The following is a 15,781-nucleotide window of genomic DNA, read 5'->3' as shown; positions in this document are numbered from 1 at the left end:
GAACCTCCGAAAATCCAAATCACCTAATACTGTACCTACCTATGACACCATCAAACATTTACTCACATCTTTTATACTTATCCAGTAAAAACAGTTGTTATCTTTCTGCATCTCTAGAGACCCTCTATAACTTCAGAACTGATGAATGAAGGCTTAATTATACTACAGAGTAAGTCTCCAGGACTAGTGGGGCTCATTTAGAAACACTAGGACGGTTTGCACCTTGGAAGTAGCTTTAGGCAACCATTCAGATGTTTGTTTTCTACCTGCAGCTGGTGGAAAAATGCTTCTCTCTCACTGGCTGCTGCTATAAGTTACTGCCCTTGTGCAGATTTTCCCAGTCTTCCTAAATAAACCCACTACAGGCTAGTGCTCTCCAATGTCTTCCATATTGTGGACTTATTATCGTAAAATGGTGATATCATATAAAGAAGTCTGTAGGGACCATTATAAGAAGGAGGGTCATATAAATGTTTGGGTAGGGATCATTTAAAGTGCAGGCCTCCAGCTGGACAACACTGTTCTAGTCAATAGATTCTAACCTGGTTTAAGGATATACAAAAATGTTCTCTCTTGTCTTCTGATAACCATCAAAAATGTGATTGCACTGTGTGAGTTATACTGCTGTAGTCATAAAATTGGATGTATGAACATTCTTGTACAGTACACTGCAAGTGCAGCTGTAAAATATTTAAAGGGAAATATGACTAGTATCGTAAATGTTAAAGCAAAATGTAAAGTAAACCTTTTACCTTTGACCTTCTGCTTGTTCTCTTCAAACCATTCTGAACAACAAATTCTGAACTTACTTTGACAATCTGGTCCTGATAGAAAGATAAGTAATAAAAAGTAATAATAACAACAATACAATTGTAGTTTCAGACAGCAAAAGGTTTTTAACGGCTAATGCCAGCAAAACCCATTCACATACCTCCCAACTGTCCTGTTATTCGCAGGACAGTCTCGATTTTGACAGCTCAACCAGCAGTCCCGGATTGTTACTGAAATGTCCCGACTTTCTCTTTGATCTCCTGTGCTGAACGGCCAAAAAAAGATACAAGGTTTCTCAAACTTAATTGGCTTTTGGTAGAGAGCCCAGAATGGCAGGTGCACATGGATACATTTGTAGCAATTTATGATATGATATAAGATATGCAGGTCTCTTTGGGAAACTGTGACTTTTAGCTTAAAGGGCAATTCACCTTCATTAGCAAAACTGTAATATCACAAAACACCTGAACCCTTAAAATTGACAGGAACGTGTTCATATACTTTCCATAACCTACCAAATTTTGTAAAAAGGATATGGTAATTAGGGATTGGGGCCACAAAATGGGCGTGGTAAAAAAATTCACTGCGCTATGCATGGCAAATGCTTTAGTCCATTTTTCTTTTTTCTAAATGTTGGGAGGTATGCATTTGAAAGATTGAATGAAGCAGAAGAGTCATATCATTAAAAAATTAGAAAGACTAATGGAAAAGTTGCTAAGTTTAACTTATTAAACTGTAACTTAAAGGTGAACTATTCTGTTAGGAATTGTGCAACAATACTCACAGTATATCAGTTGTAAGGCATGCATCTATATTTTATTTCATATATAGATTTGAGGCAGCCGTTTTCTTCCTGTGTCACTTTCCACTCCTAAATAAATAAACAAAAATGGGAGGAAGTTTGACTATACAAAATAGAAATTTGATGTGCTTATAAACCTCATGAAAAATGTATGTACTGAATTTCAGACTGTTATTGGGTTGGAAACCAATTATTATAATCAATCTCTGTCTAATCATAATTTTTTTGTGCTTTATTTCAATAGATGTCATGGCAGCCCCAATATCGAAGCTCGAAGTACCGTCATGTCTTTGGTAAGCCTGCAAACAAGGAGAGCTGCTATGACTGTGTTCCTATCACAAGAAGTGTACAAGACAACCATTTCTGTGCTGTAAATCCAATCTTCATTGCTGTAGTGACAGAATGTGCTGGTGGCGGAGCCTTTCTTGTTATACCTATACAACAGGTACCCTTTTTCATTCATATGCTCCAGGAACTATAGGCAAATATTATATCAGCATTTGTAGCTGTAAGCCTGCAATAAACTCGAGTTGGGGTATAGTCAAATATTGGACCACAAAGAGAGTTTATAACCAAGATGCCTGAATAATCTGCCCATGTGAAAATGCTATCTGACACAGCTTTGTGTTAGCGATGGCACACAATCATACACAGCCTGACCTTGTATGGTATCTGTCCAACGACAGATGTATTTTATACAAGATGACAAGCTGGATTACTGAAAAAGTCAAGATGAATGACAATCAACAGATCTTAATTTTTATGTACAGTATACAAACAAGAAAATAAATCCTTGGTCAGAATATATTTAGAAATCTGTGTCTTTATGGTTTTCTGCGACACATAAAAGGGGATATAAATTGAGCAGGCATTCAATGATTCGTTATCATTGCATTTATTTAGACAGTCTTCAAGATTCTGTATGGACAGTCTATAACAAACAAGGGAAAGTTGTGCTCACCACTATTTTTTAAAACCATTAGGCGGGGGTGCAAGGACAGTCTATAAAACATTTTATTATCTATGATTTTATATATTTTTCCATAGTTAAGTTTTCAAGTTCTTTTAATATACCCTTGGATATTCAGATGAAATCCTTTGTCTCCAGTAATTCATTTAACTTTCAATTATTGATTATATGATGTATTGCGCTATTTAAAATGTGTATTCTTAAACCCCTTTTTATCCTCTTTAAATGTCTGTGGAAATCATTGCAGCATCCACATCCCAACTAGTCTCCAGGAAGGATGCTCATTGTGCCTTACTTCAGGAATCTCCTATTATAATAATAATAATAACCTCTTAAAGGGGTTGTTCACCTTTAAATTAACGTTTAGAATGATGTAGAGAGTAATAGTTCGAGACACTTTGCAATTGGTTTTCATTTTTTATTATTTGTGTTAATTTAACTTTTTATTCAGCAGTTCTCCAGTTTGCAATTTCAGCAATGTGGTTGCTAGGGTCCAAGTTACCCTGGCAACCATGCACTAATTTAAATACCTCTGGCTGCTCAAATAAGAAATGCAATCCAAATGTTTCCTACTAGAGTAAGGTATTACATATATATATATATATCCATTTATTAACTTCTCCTACTGAGTCCTACCCCCACTTCAGGCTCTCCAGCACCCTCTATCAAGTGCTATTGGCTGGATTAACACTTATGGGGACTGCCTGAAGTAGAGGTGATCAAAACCTTTACACTTCTACAGTAGTAGTAGGTACCTGCCCTATTTACTCTTTTGTGCCTGCTTTTAACAAAGGTGCCTCACACCCACTAGAACTTTGGAAAGAAACACTATCCACAATGATATATTAAGTATTGAGTTCTGTACTATCAGTGTGGTTTTCTTGTTCTAGTCGGTTATACTCCTTTATCAAAATATACACAATATTTATGATGTTTAAATATTCTTTAACTTTCAACTTCAAGACATAGAATGTAATCTAGTGTCAGATTTAATTGAATGCATATATATATATATATATATATATATATATATATATATAGCCCAATGTAGCCATCTTGTGGCAGCTTCACAAAAATCACCAAAGACTGAGGCAGTTTGCAAAAACTTAGCATTGTTTTTGTGTATACTATCACAAAGCACAGTAATTGCTGCATGTAGTGATGTTATTAAAAAAGGTTTGCATTAACACAGCATTGGTCATTTTCTGATTAAATATATTGCAAATAATCAAGCAAGTATGAGCAAACAATAACTAACATGTATGCAGGTGTGCTATCTTTCACTTTCAAGTTGGTAAATGTAATTTAGCGCATGATGATGAAGGTTATCAGCTGACAAGGTTTTCAGTACCAAAAAATCAGGTTTGATAGTATGCAGCGATTGTCCAGGAATGAGTTTTTGTTTGAGAAAGTATAAATATCTCTAGCTATAGCCTTTTTCTTGCTTTCATATTTAAGAATGATTGCATATAAAGATAAAGAGTGCTGCTATAAATAACTCTTAAACAGGGTTGGGCTTTGGCAGTCGGTGATATCTTGGGAGTTATAGTGTAACATCATCTTGAGGGCCTAATTTCTCTCTACTGATATGCTTTTCAGCTTTTAGAAGAATCTTCAAGTATACATATTTTGTTTTTGATATATGTAGTCCAGAGATGTTAAAAGATCTAAACTAATAGTTTGAATTTTACATACAGTCGGGAAAACTTGATCCTCATCATCCAAAGGTTTGCGGTCATAGAGGGAATGTGCTGGACATCAAGTGGAACCCCTTCAATGACTATGTAATAGCCTCTTGTTCTGAAGATGCCACGGTAAGGAAATCATAAGTCTCTGTGCACAATATAACTCCTACAAATGTACAATTAATTAACAAATCAAAAATAAAAATTGTAATTTTCTGGGGGTGCATTGCTTTAATTCCTACTTGTCAGCAACTAATCACTTATCACTTGTAATAGTTGACGTTAGTTACTGCTCAGGGCTCATGTTTGGTAGGTTCTGGGGATTCTGCTATTAAGAAATATATCAAGTTAATGTTATTAAGCTTTACGAGTTTAGACTCTAGGGGGCCAATTTATTAAACCTCGATTTTTTTTCTGGACTCGTTTTTAAAGGGGAAAACCCACATTTTTAGAGGGAAACAAAATACTTGAATTTTTATACCCGAAGGCTGCTGGAAATCCGAAAATACACCAGCTAAAACCTGTCGAGGTCATGTAAAAATCAATGGCGATGTCCCTTCTACAATTTGAAGAGGTCATGATCTGTGCTGGGTATCATACGATCATCCAAAAAAATGTGGGGTTTTCATGCAACAATTTGAAAATATAGATGCTGGGCGTCAAATCTGATAAAGTCGTACAATTCGAATTTTTGTTCAATTTTATCTAGACTTTTCCCGCACCGACTTTTTCTAGCTGATTATTTAATGGTGTGTTGAATTTGTGGATGGGAGTTAGGTTGACTTTGTTTTAGGTGATCCCCACTTATTGAGGTGCTCCTGGGAACCATAAAAGGGTGAAAATTTTACTTCAAACTTAAAGCTTCAAAAGCAAAATGTAAGGAGCACCTGGAAAAAAAGTATTTGAAGAAACTGAACTGAAAAAGCATTTGGTGAAATACCCCTTTAAATAAACTCTGGTCGTGTTGTTTTAGAATCTGTTTCTAATAAACACTATACTTAAAAGATTAGATTTAGTCATACATGTAAATATTTATAGTTTGTGGGCCGCACCTGCCGGGAGGCTCAGGCAGTAGTTTGCAGCAGGCTACAAGAGTGCAGGGTGGGTAAGGGTGGTGGCACACCCCTAAGTTGATGAACAAAATGTTTTGATTCAAGAGCTTCAGTATAGAAAAACTTGCATCTTTAAGATCTAACTTTCAAACAAATTATTTATCAAAATCTTGTCTATCAGGTCAAAATTTGGGAGATTCCAAAGCATTTGTTAAATAAAAATTTAACAAATCCTAGTAAGGAGCTGCTTGGTCACACCAGAAGAGTTGGCCTCATTGAATGGCATCCAACTGCCAGTAATATCATTTTCAGTACTGGCTACGATTACAAAGTAAGTCATTTTCAATACTTGTTCACCATTTTGCAAGATTTATCTAGCTTTTGTTATAACTAATAACAAATTTTATGTTTTTCTTATAATGTATGTTTAATAATTGTTTTCCACACTGAACAGAAGAAATAGTGGATATTGAAAGTCAACTGATCATAATTCATGTTCGCATAGGTTTCAGATTAGGAATGAAGGATTAATATTAAAAGAATTTCCAAAGGGATGTGCTTGAGATAACAGTGTAAAACTGGCATGTTAGGTGGCAGTCACATTCCAAGGGCTACTTGTCATGGTTCCCATTGTTGCAACTGTGAAGTGATCTGTGGGATTTAGTGAGGTGCGGGTCATCCAGGGTTGGGCCGACTAATTTACATTTTTAGCTTGTCGCAGGCAGGTGTTTGACAAACTCTGCCCTTAGCCTCCCTGCTTCCTGCTTGTGATGTTGTTATGCCCCACTTCCTGCTTCTGCCGTCTCTATTTATATACACCTGTTCTTTGACAATGTCACAGATAGGTGGGTCAGTGCGAGTATATAAATAGAGACTATTCACTGGGTTGGGTAAGGGATGGGATTGGGCAGTTAAGGATTGGGTGCATGTTTACTTTTTGTCACTAATAGGGTTCCTCTTAAGTTGGTGCATATAGTACAAGTGATTAAAATGTCTTGTATTCTATAACCCAGAGGGTGGAGAGCAAATGAGGAAAGGTAAATGTTTGTATTGTAAAATAGATGCATGTTCCACAAGACAGATGTCCTTTTTGTAGGAGACAGCATTGGTAATATAAAATGTATAGCTGGATGAGGATATATTAATGTTGAAGGTACAGCTATATGTACATATGTATAGCTTTACTTATAAAGCACTAAATTTATATAGCTGCATTGTTGCCATGAGTCAAGGCATTGTCGAGGCCTGACGGCTTATACAGTGTTGAAGTCTGGCTCAAGGAGGAAGCAGTATTACAGGCAGGTAGAAATATTCCAATACATGATACACAAGGCATTAAAGAAACACAAGGTCAATATACAAGCAGATATCAAGGCAAGCAGCAATGAGCATAGTCAGGAATCAAAGCAGAAGGATCAGGAACCAGGAATCAGTCAAATATAGTTCACCCAGTAACTTGCAGCAGTAAGTCTTATATTGAGGCATTGAACATGGGTCTTTGGCATTCTTTTATTCTGAATTTGGTACCAAACCAGGGAGTGATGACAGCAGTACGCCACGGCATGCCGCACATGAGGCATGGGCACTCCATCTTGAATGAAGAGGAGCGCTATTGGGTACTCTTTATAGGTTGCACATTATATGGACACCAAATGGAGTGGTAAGCAGAGCTCCAGGTCTGAAACACCCCTGCATTTATACTCAGTGCTGTACATCTTTAAATGAATAGTATAAAATACTGCAATAACTTAAAAAAAGTCAAAGGAAAAAGTATATCCCTACTCGATAGGGCTTAGTTTATGTATATCTAGCATTTGGGTAAACAAAATTAAAGCTTTACATTTCATTTTACCACGTTGAAACATAAAGGCCACAGAAATGTGTTAATTCTATTTACCTGTGTTGTAGTAGGACACACATTTAGATCACCTTAAAGCTGCTTATTTTACTAGTCATAGTTCTTTAAAAAAGTGGAATGGTTTTCAAATGTTATCTTTTCAACAAAATTTTAGATTTTAAATATTCTTCAGAAAAGACGCAGAATTGTGAATATCAAAATGAAATTACCTTATTATGAATACATACATACATTTTCCTGATATGCTTACTTAAAGGTGGGAGTTTTAGCTTGTTTGCTATTTATATTTCCCACGCGTAAGTCATGGGTGTGTCACAAAACTTTAAGCCTTCTCCTGAAAGGTTCTAGCAACCGTGATACAATTTGAATTTCTGGATATCCTTTAAAATTACCCAGACTAAATCTTAATAAATCTTCTGCTCTTTAACCATTTCCAAATTATGTTTATGAACATTATGTGACCTGTCAACTTGTTTTATCATAATGATGTAGCATTTGAGATTTGTTGCCTGGTATTTTAATCTGTGTACAAATCAATTACCAGCTTTGCCGCTTCTATAATGCATGATACCAATTTGAATGATGTTCATTGTTGTTTTTGCAGATTATGATATGGAATATTGACAATGATGACCCTGTAATTTATAGTCCAGTGAGAACAATTGAGTGTCACAAAGATGTGATTCTTTCCATGTCATTTAACACAGATGGTAGTCTTCTTGCCACATCTTGCAAAGACAGGATAATTAGGGTCATTGACCCTCGCCAAGGGACTGTTATACAGGTTAGTATTTCTATCTGCATTGTAAATCAGAATTATTTGCCAGGAAGTATGTTATTGTATTTTAATAATATAGGATGCCATTTTTTGCAGCATTAAAATTGGAATTCTAAAATTATTTAATAAGTATAACCTACATTACAAAAAATGTAGTACTATGGCAGGAGTAATATTCCATGTTTTAGATATAAAATAAAATTCTTAGATTTTTAAAAATATATTTACTGTATATGAAGACCCTAGAAAGACTTTGCTTTTAATGTAATGATGCCATTTTGCACAGTAACAGATAAAGGGGCATATTTATGAAGCCTCGATTTTTTCTGGTTGAGTTTTATAGGGGGAAAACTCGAGTTTTTAGTTTTTATTATACCACAAAGCTGATTAAAATCTGAATTTGAAAATACACCAGCTAAAACCTGTCAAGGTCTTGTAGAAGACAATGGCAGATGTCTCTTTTACAATTTGAAAATGTTTCTTGGCATTCAGACCCAAATTTGTGGGCAGAGAGCTGAGGGCAACATGCTAGCCTGGAGACTGGACAGGATAATTTGCCAGTTGTTTAAATCTCCCGCCAAGTCCCCAGTGTCGGAAATCGAGGGAACAGTAAATTAAGTGAGGGAGTTGAGTGGTAGGGTTAGGCAAGTAGGGAGTTGAGAGCACGTGGGGGTTGCAGGTGGAGGTGTGCAAGCGGGTCAGGTGTGAGCAGAGTGGGTGATCTAGGGGTGCCCAAGATTTAAATCCAGCATTTTTGGCATTGTGATTTGCGCTGGGCTGGGTTTTCAGGAGACAACTCGAAAAAGATTTGGGCGTCAAATCGAAAATAAAAGCTGTTCAAACTGTCAAGACTTTTCCCACACTGACTTTTTGTAGGTGATTTTTTGATAAATGAGTTAATTTCGTGGATGGGATAAATTTCGGTTTTAGTAAATACCCAGGTGTCAGGTATAATAAGGGGCCCATTTATTTTCTATTTTCTGTTTTTTTTTACTTAGTTTTTTTCTTCTTTAGATTTAAGCAATTCCCAGACTGCAGTTCTGCTTTCCATTCACTTTCAACTAGAGGCTCTCAGCCAGTTTTGTCCAAGTGGTAGTTTATTTTGCCACAAATAAAGGCAGAACAGTAGAATTTCGAGCTGTAACTGCTGTTCGATCATGTTAAGTCTACACAGGGAAAACAAGTATGGCTTGAATTGGCCCACTACAAGTGACTGGATTAAACTTTGTGGTCACAAGACAAAGAAAAATCCTACAGATCTTTTTTTGATATTTCAGTTTGAATTGCTACATGTTGCTCACCAACCCCTTGGAGGTTGCTCCCAGTGGCCTCAAAGCAGGTGCTTATTTTTGAATTCCAGGCAAGTTTTGATTGCATAAAAACCTGGAGTATTGCCAAATACAGACTCCTGTAGGCTGCCAGTCCACATAAGGGCTACCAAATAGCAAATCACAACCATTATTTGGCATCCCCTGGGATATTTTTCATGCTTGCTCCAAAACTCTTTCTACATTTGAGTGTGGCTCGCAAGTAAAAAAAAGTTGGAGACCCCTGGTCATAGCCATAGAAGGTGCATTATACTTTCCTAGTTAGATAAAGTTTCTTGGAGTATGCTAAATGTAGGGCTTACTATGTTTCTGGTAGAACTTGTTTTTGTGGATGGTTAGGGGTATAGACTATAGACTAGGAGGGGTATAGAGCCTGCTATGCTGAAACTAGGAAGTTGGTGTCCTGTTAGGTCCAGTGCCTAGTGATGGATGATAATGTCCCTTTAAGAACTTGACAAAAAAAACAATGTTCTGATATTTCTTAGTTTGGCAGTATTATTGTGACTTGCCTTAGCTGCATCCTGTGCAAAGTGGAGACATAAGCCAAAAATGCCGTATGTTATGACCATATGGTGTCATAGATAAAAGCTATAGGTCGAGCACATTTCTATCTTCTTGATACCTGGATTATGGAATAAAATATTTTTTTTGTATCACTAAACCTGATGAAAAATGTTAATATAATAGATATGAAATGATGTGAGGTATAATATCTTCACATCCAAGTTTAACATTTTTCTTTGCTGTTTATGAGCAACTATAAAAGCAACGTTATTGGCCAACCATGCAGTAAAGTGACTGCTGGCACCCTGCAATGTAAACTCCAATAGTTCAGCAAGGGAGAAATGAAACAGATGGTTTCTGTTCATATTATATGATATCATGTATTGTGCTAAAGAAAAACAAATTTGTCTCTTTTGTACCTTATAGCCTTCCTCCTGCTTTAGAATATCAAGGGAAATGTATTTTAAATTAATGAATGAATTTTTTGCTGCCTTAAAAAAGATGCCATAGGTACTGTAGCATAGATACACCAATAATGCATTCACATTTAAATGAATAAGACCATCCAAAATGCAGTTCCCGTGGACGTACAAATGCCAAACAATGCATAACAGTGCATATTTTGGCATTGGCTCAAAAACGCCATTAACTTTTCAAGAGTATTGATTGCAATGCAAACACAATTGTTCCTACAACACATGGCTGAAATATGTTATATTTTATGATGGCACCAGCAATTCTGCATTACTTTTTGGCCTGAAAATCTAAGTACCTGCTGAAATTTGGAGCATGCCTAGAACTGAAAGGCAAATTGTCAGAAAACAGACAAGGACTGTTTGTGGCCTTGTCCTGAGACAGAATAGTAGGCTATAGGAAAAGTGTTTATTTTTCAGTATTAGGCATCATTAAGCATGGGAAAATGTTGATGTTAGATTGCATTCAAATACCTTTTATCAGTTTAGAGTATAATAGTTGGATTTGGACAAGGGGGAAAGATGGATACCTTAGCTTTCAAAATGTATTCCTTGATGTTGTTACATAAACAAAGTAAGATCAAATAAGACAGAAACCCTCTTTATCAACCATAGCTTGGGCATTATTGCATTACCCAAACCTGAAAATTAGCATTTGTGCAGGCATAAAGCATTATCCATTAGCCTAAATGTTTCCATAGATTGTAGCTACTGCAAATTTGGATTGAGCGTAGAGTATATTTATTAATAATTAAGCTGGAGAAACTCAGTGTAATGGCTTTCTCTAAAAGAACTTGTGATGAGTATTGACTTTGATCAATTACTAATAAAGAGCCTTTCTTAGCTGCTCAATATAGAACAGCAAATACCATCAGTACATGTTGGCTTCTATATATATATGATGGCTACAGGAAAAGCAGTCTCCTTGTAGCACTTGCTCTTCTGAACAACCAAGGAACACTCTAGTGGCTTAATAATGAAATGTCTATCAAACAGTTCTGTATGAAGGATTTCCTGTTTTATAGAAGATTATTTCCATTTACTTTATTTCCATTTAAACAGCAGGTTCACTGACACCAGGGAAATAAAACAACAAATATGCAACAAAGTGTGAAAAAACATGCATTTTCCATAAAACCAGTTCTGGGGTGAATTTTGCTGAGATGTGAAATAAATACATATTTTAAGATTGCCATGTATGCCTGATTTAATTGTCCTGATTTTGACCATATGGTCTGACCGCCTGTGCACACTGGTTCAAATGGTCAGTCTCATCTGCCAGTGCAAAATCTTGGAGAGTGAATGAGGCATTAGCAGGTGTAGAAATGGGAGGATCCACAGCTCCTTCTGGATTTTTCTGCTGGATTTTGAACCAAGAATCTCTTGGTTACTGACTACTCTTGTCTTGACTAAGGATGCACTGGAGACACTTTTTTTGGGATTTGGCTGAATCAGGAACTTAAAACAAACTCTAATTTGCATATGAAAAATAATTCTGATTCGGTTTGTCCAGGCAATTACATTGGCTGAATCTGAATCCTGCTGAAAAAGATTAAATCCCAAACCAAATTTTGAAATCATTGCCCTTGCAAGTATTTTTTTTTATAAGCACATTTTTCATCTCTGAATTTAAATGCCAGACAATAATTGTTCTACCAGTCCTAGCTCTTAAAATGACATTTGTTAGCCACCCCCAACTGACTGTAACCACCTGAAACCCCAGGCTGGTGCTTCTGTTAGCAGAAAACTGCCCTGGTCCAGATTCTTCTCATCGAACAAGGACCAATCCTTCCACTTTTTCTTTCTTCAAATTCCTGGAGCCAATGCATGTGCAGTAAAGTTAAAAAGCAAGCTTTTTTTTTGTTACATTTCAGTGTTTCACTCAACTGCACAAGCACACTCATGCAAAGAAAGAAAAAAGAGGATTTCTTTGTGGTGTTTGCTAGAAGTACCTTAGGCAGGGGCAATTTTCTGCCGAAAGAAGCACTAGCCCACGGTATTAGGAAACAATCACTGGGGGGTGGAAACAATCACTGGGGGGTGCCTAACTTTTGGCACCCCAGTGATTGTTGACTTTCCTTTTCCTTTAAAAGTATTTTGTTGAGTTGTGTCATATACTTTTAAAAATGGTGTACAGTTTCAAAATAGTTTTAGGTGGTTAATGGTTTGTATATAATTTGATTCGTAAATTGTTCAGTTCACTATTTAATATTATTTAATAATAATAGTAATTAAGGCTGTCAGCGTGTCTCTATGATTTCTTGTGTTTCAAGGCATGATACAAAGTTTTTGATCAACGTTTTGTATTTCCACCATACATTATTTGGTCTTGTTTTCTTGTAGGAGTCCAATTGCAAAACTCACAAAGCCAGCAAAGTGTTGTTTCTGGGAAACATGAAAATGCTGCTATCTTCAGGGACATCCAGGTGGAATAACAGACAAGCTGCCCTATGGGATCAAGTAAGTGTGCAGTAATTCATAGTGGGTTAGGAAGCAAAACACTAGAGAAGGACTTTTTGAGTATGGTATGCTATTTTCTGACATTACATTGTCTGGATTAGAGGAAAATGATGATTTTATAGGCCCATCAGTTTTTTAAAAATATATTATAAACCTATAAATTCTATATTAAACCTGCCATTGTATCTGTAGCAAAACAAATATGTTTATTAAAAGAACCACTGGCATATTATGGAGCAGATTTATCACATTTCAAATGAGGAATCTAGCAGCACCCCTTTTGCCTATTTGAGCAATTTGTTTAAAATCAGTATTTATCATTGTTTGAGCCTTTAGAAAATTGCTATTTTAAACAAACTACCTGTTCTATGTATTTGTTAAAATTCTGTTAAAGGGGTAGTATTGATATTTGTATTAATACATTCCAGCAATCATTATGGATCAACTGGATTGTTTCATAATGTTTATTCATAAATCTGGTCCTATGTCGTCAGTGTTTATGAGTTATAGTATGAATTCTCTCTACATAATTCTATAAATTATTGGAGCGATGGCAATGTAGGTAAGATATCACTTTCACATTAATTACTTTTTATTGACCTTTTCTACTGAATGTCTGAGGAACTGACACATTTTTTAAATACTTTCCTGACTGCCAGTAAAATGTTCTCGCTAGTCGGGTAAGTCTTAAATAATATGATTGGGACTGATGGAAATCCTTCAGCATTCAGCCCCATTGTGTCATCTGCAGGGGTGCTGAGACCTGGAAAGGCTTAAGGCATTAGACAGAATTTGGGAAAATTATCAAGGATTATTAAACTGCTTTAAATTAGGCTCTCTGTTTAAATCAAAGATTAACTGGTAGTTTTATTAGATGTAATTTGTACAGAAAGAAAGCACTTCCTGCTAGTTAAATATATTGTGCATTTTATGGCTCTGTAAACTAGTGACAGCTGTATTAGAAAAACACAAAAAATGTGCATGCTAGAGCAATTTTCCTTTTTTTCTGTTAAAGAAAAATTATTTTTCATGTCCTGTTGCAATTTTATTTAAATACAGAAACGAACCAGCTTTAAACACACTTTCAGAATGTCCCAGCATATTTTCAAAATTACAAATAGCATAGTGGCCATGATACATATGTAAAATCAATCTGTACACTGTACACTGTTTAACATGTTGTATAGGCTGTGACTCTGATCCATACAAGACTAATGCTGAATGCCTGCTGAACCACTAAACTGCCTGTAATTGTCTGGTTTAGTACATATACATAGATTTTAGGAAAAGGGATCTTTCCATAAATTTTCATACCTTAAATCTGCTTTAAATCATTTAAACATTAAGGGACAGATTTATTAAGGATCGAGTTGTGTTTTCCATAAAAAATTGAGTTTTTGAGTTTTTTGGTCAAAAATAAACTTTTCAGGTTAAAAAAAATATATTTTTGACAGTTTTTAAAACGAAAAAAAACTTGTATCTTTCGAGATTTATTATACCTTGACCCTGGAAATAGCTTGAATCTGAAAATACACCATCTAAAATCTGTTGAGGTCATGTAGGAGTCAATGGTAGAGGTCCCTTGAACCAGGGTTTTCCCCGAAAATTCAATCAATTAGAGTTTTCCAGTTGTTAATCTCGAACTCGCTGATTCAAGTTTTTTCTTAAATAAGAAACCATTCGTGTTGTGAGTTCATTTGAGGAATTGAAAACTCTGAAATTCGACCTTTGATAAATAACTCCCCTAAATAAACAGGATTATTTTTGCCACCAATATGGATTCATGCAGTTTAGTTACCATCAAGTATAGGTACTGTTTTTTATTACAGAGAAAAAGGAAATCATTTTTAAAAATTAGAATTATTTTCTTAAAATGGACTCTATGGGAGAAGGCCTTCCTGTAATTTGGAGGTTTCAGGAAAATAAAAAAGAAATCAGCAATAATAAGGATAAGAATAAGCAGCACTTGCCAATGTGAATTAATGACAGTTAATTTTTTTTTAAAATGCAGAATGATCTATCTGTGCCTTTACATCAAGAAGATTTAGATGGCTCCTCTGGGCTGATTTTCCCATTCTATGACTGTGACACCAACATGCTGTATATTGTGGGAAAGGTATGTATCAGTAGCTTTAATCTGTGCTTAGTATGGACATGTATTTTAAAGATGCAATGTCAAGAATGCACGAGTCAGCGACTACAGGGACATAATCAGTACAATATCAGTTTTGTATTTGTACTTAAAAAACGTACATTCTGAAAATGATTTAGGTACTATTGTGCTTGAATTGAGTGTGGTGTATTCATGTTACTCGTGTATGTGGCTCTATCTCCTTCAATTCTCTGAAAAAGCAGCAGTCCAAATATGCTCAATGGCTTTGATAATGGAAGTTTTTATAATGTGATATTCATCATGTCATAGATGTCCGATTACACTTTTAATGTATTGTTTTCAATAGCCTTTAGGCTAGGACACAGTGGTGATGCCATCTAATATAACTAATAGGCAACACGGTACTGGTCCAGAGTGTTCCAAGGAACAAACCAGTATACCATAGAACCCCCATTTTACATTTTTCAGGAGTCCAGAAAAAAACTGTGTAAAATCCAGGAAAAATGTAAAATCAGGGAAATGTAGTATGTAGTATGTATTCTGGATTGATAGGACCAGTGAGGAAAAACTTCAAATCAGGGGATGTAAAATTGAGGTTTCACTGTATAAGCTTTGCGGGAGAGAGAAAGCTGCAAAGATGAAGGAATATCTTTGAGATACTGATTTAAGAAATTAATACAAAGTAGGGATACACCATATGCACTATTTTGGGATTCAGTCAAATCTTTTATGAAGGATTCAGCTGATTTGAAGTCTATAGGGGAACCTGGAATAGATTCATTATCTCATATAATAAGTGCTTCTTATTGTTTCTGATACTAAAATCAGTCACAAAACATGAACTGTAAATGTTAACAAGAAATGAATGAATCTCTGTAAGTGTAGCAAATGGTTTCAGATCAGCTGTTGGATTCATCTGTTAGTAGCTTTTCATGTAATTGCTTACAAGATGTTTTAAACACTGTGGGAAACACTGGGAAAGTTAGT

At 35.6% G+C, this 15,781-nt stretch overlaps 1 protein-coding gene across 4 annotated transcripts in view; it reads left to right on the top strand.

Annotated features, from left to right (window-relative positions):
• Nucleotides 1–15,781, top strand: part of coro2a.L (coronin 2A L homeolog) — an 89,914-nt gene that overhangs the window by 60,719 nt on the left and 13,414 nt on the right. For all 4 annotated transcript variants that reach the window (XM_041579524.1, XM_041579532.1, XM_041579529.1 and 1 more), the window contains 6 exon segments: nt 1,818–2,018; nt 4,241–4,357; nt 5,462–5,611; nt 7,743–7,922; nt 12,565–12,681; nt 14,693–14,797. In XM_041579524.1, coding sequence (XP_041435458.1) covers nt 1,818–2,018; nt 4,241–4,357; nt 5,462–5,611; nt 7,743–7,922; nt 12,565–12,681; nt 14,693–14,797 — 870 coding nt within the window.

This window comes from Xenopus laevis, chromosome 1L, assembly GCF_017654675.1.
Source record: "Xenopus laevis strain J_2021 chromosome 1L, Xenopus_laevis_v10.1, whole genome shotgun sequence".
Classification (NCBI taxonomy): domain Eukaryota; kingdom Metazoa; phylum Chordata; class Amphibia; order Anura; family Pipidae; genus Xenopus; species Xenopus laevis.
Note: the sequence above shows the minus strand (reverse complement) of the source record. Positions and strands in the feature narration are given on the sequence as shown.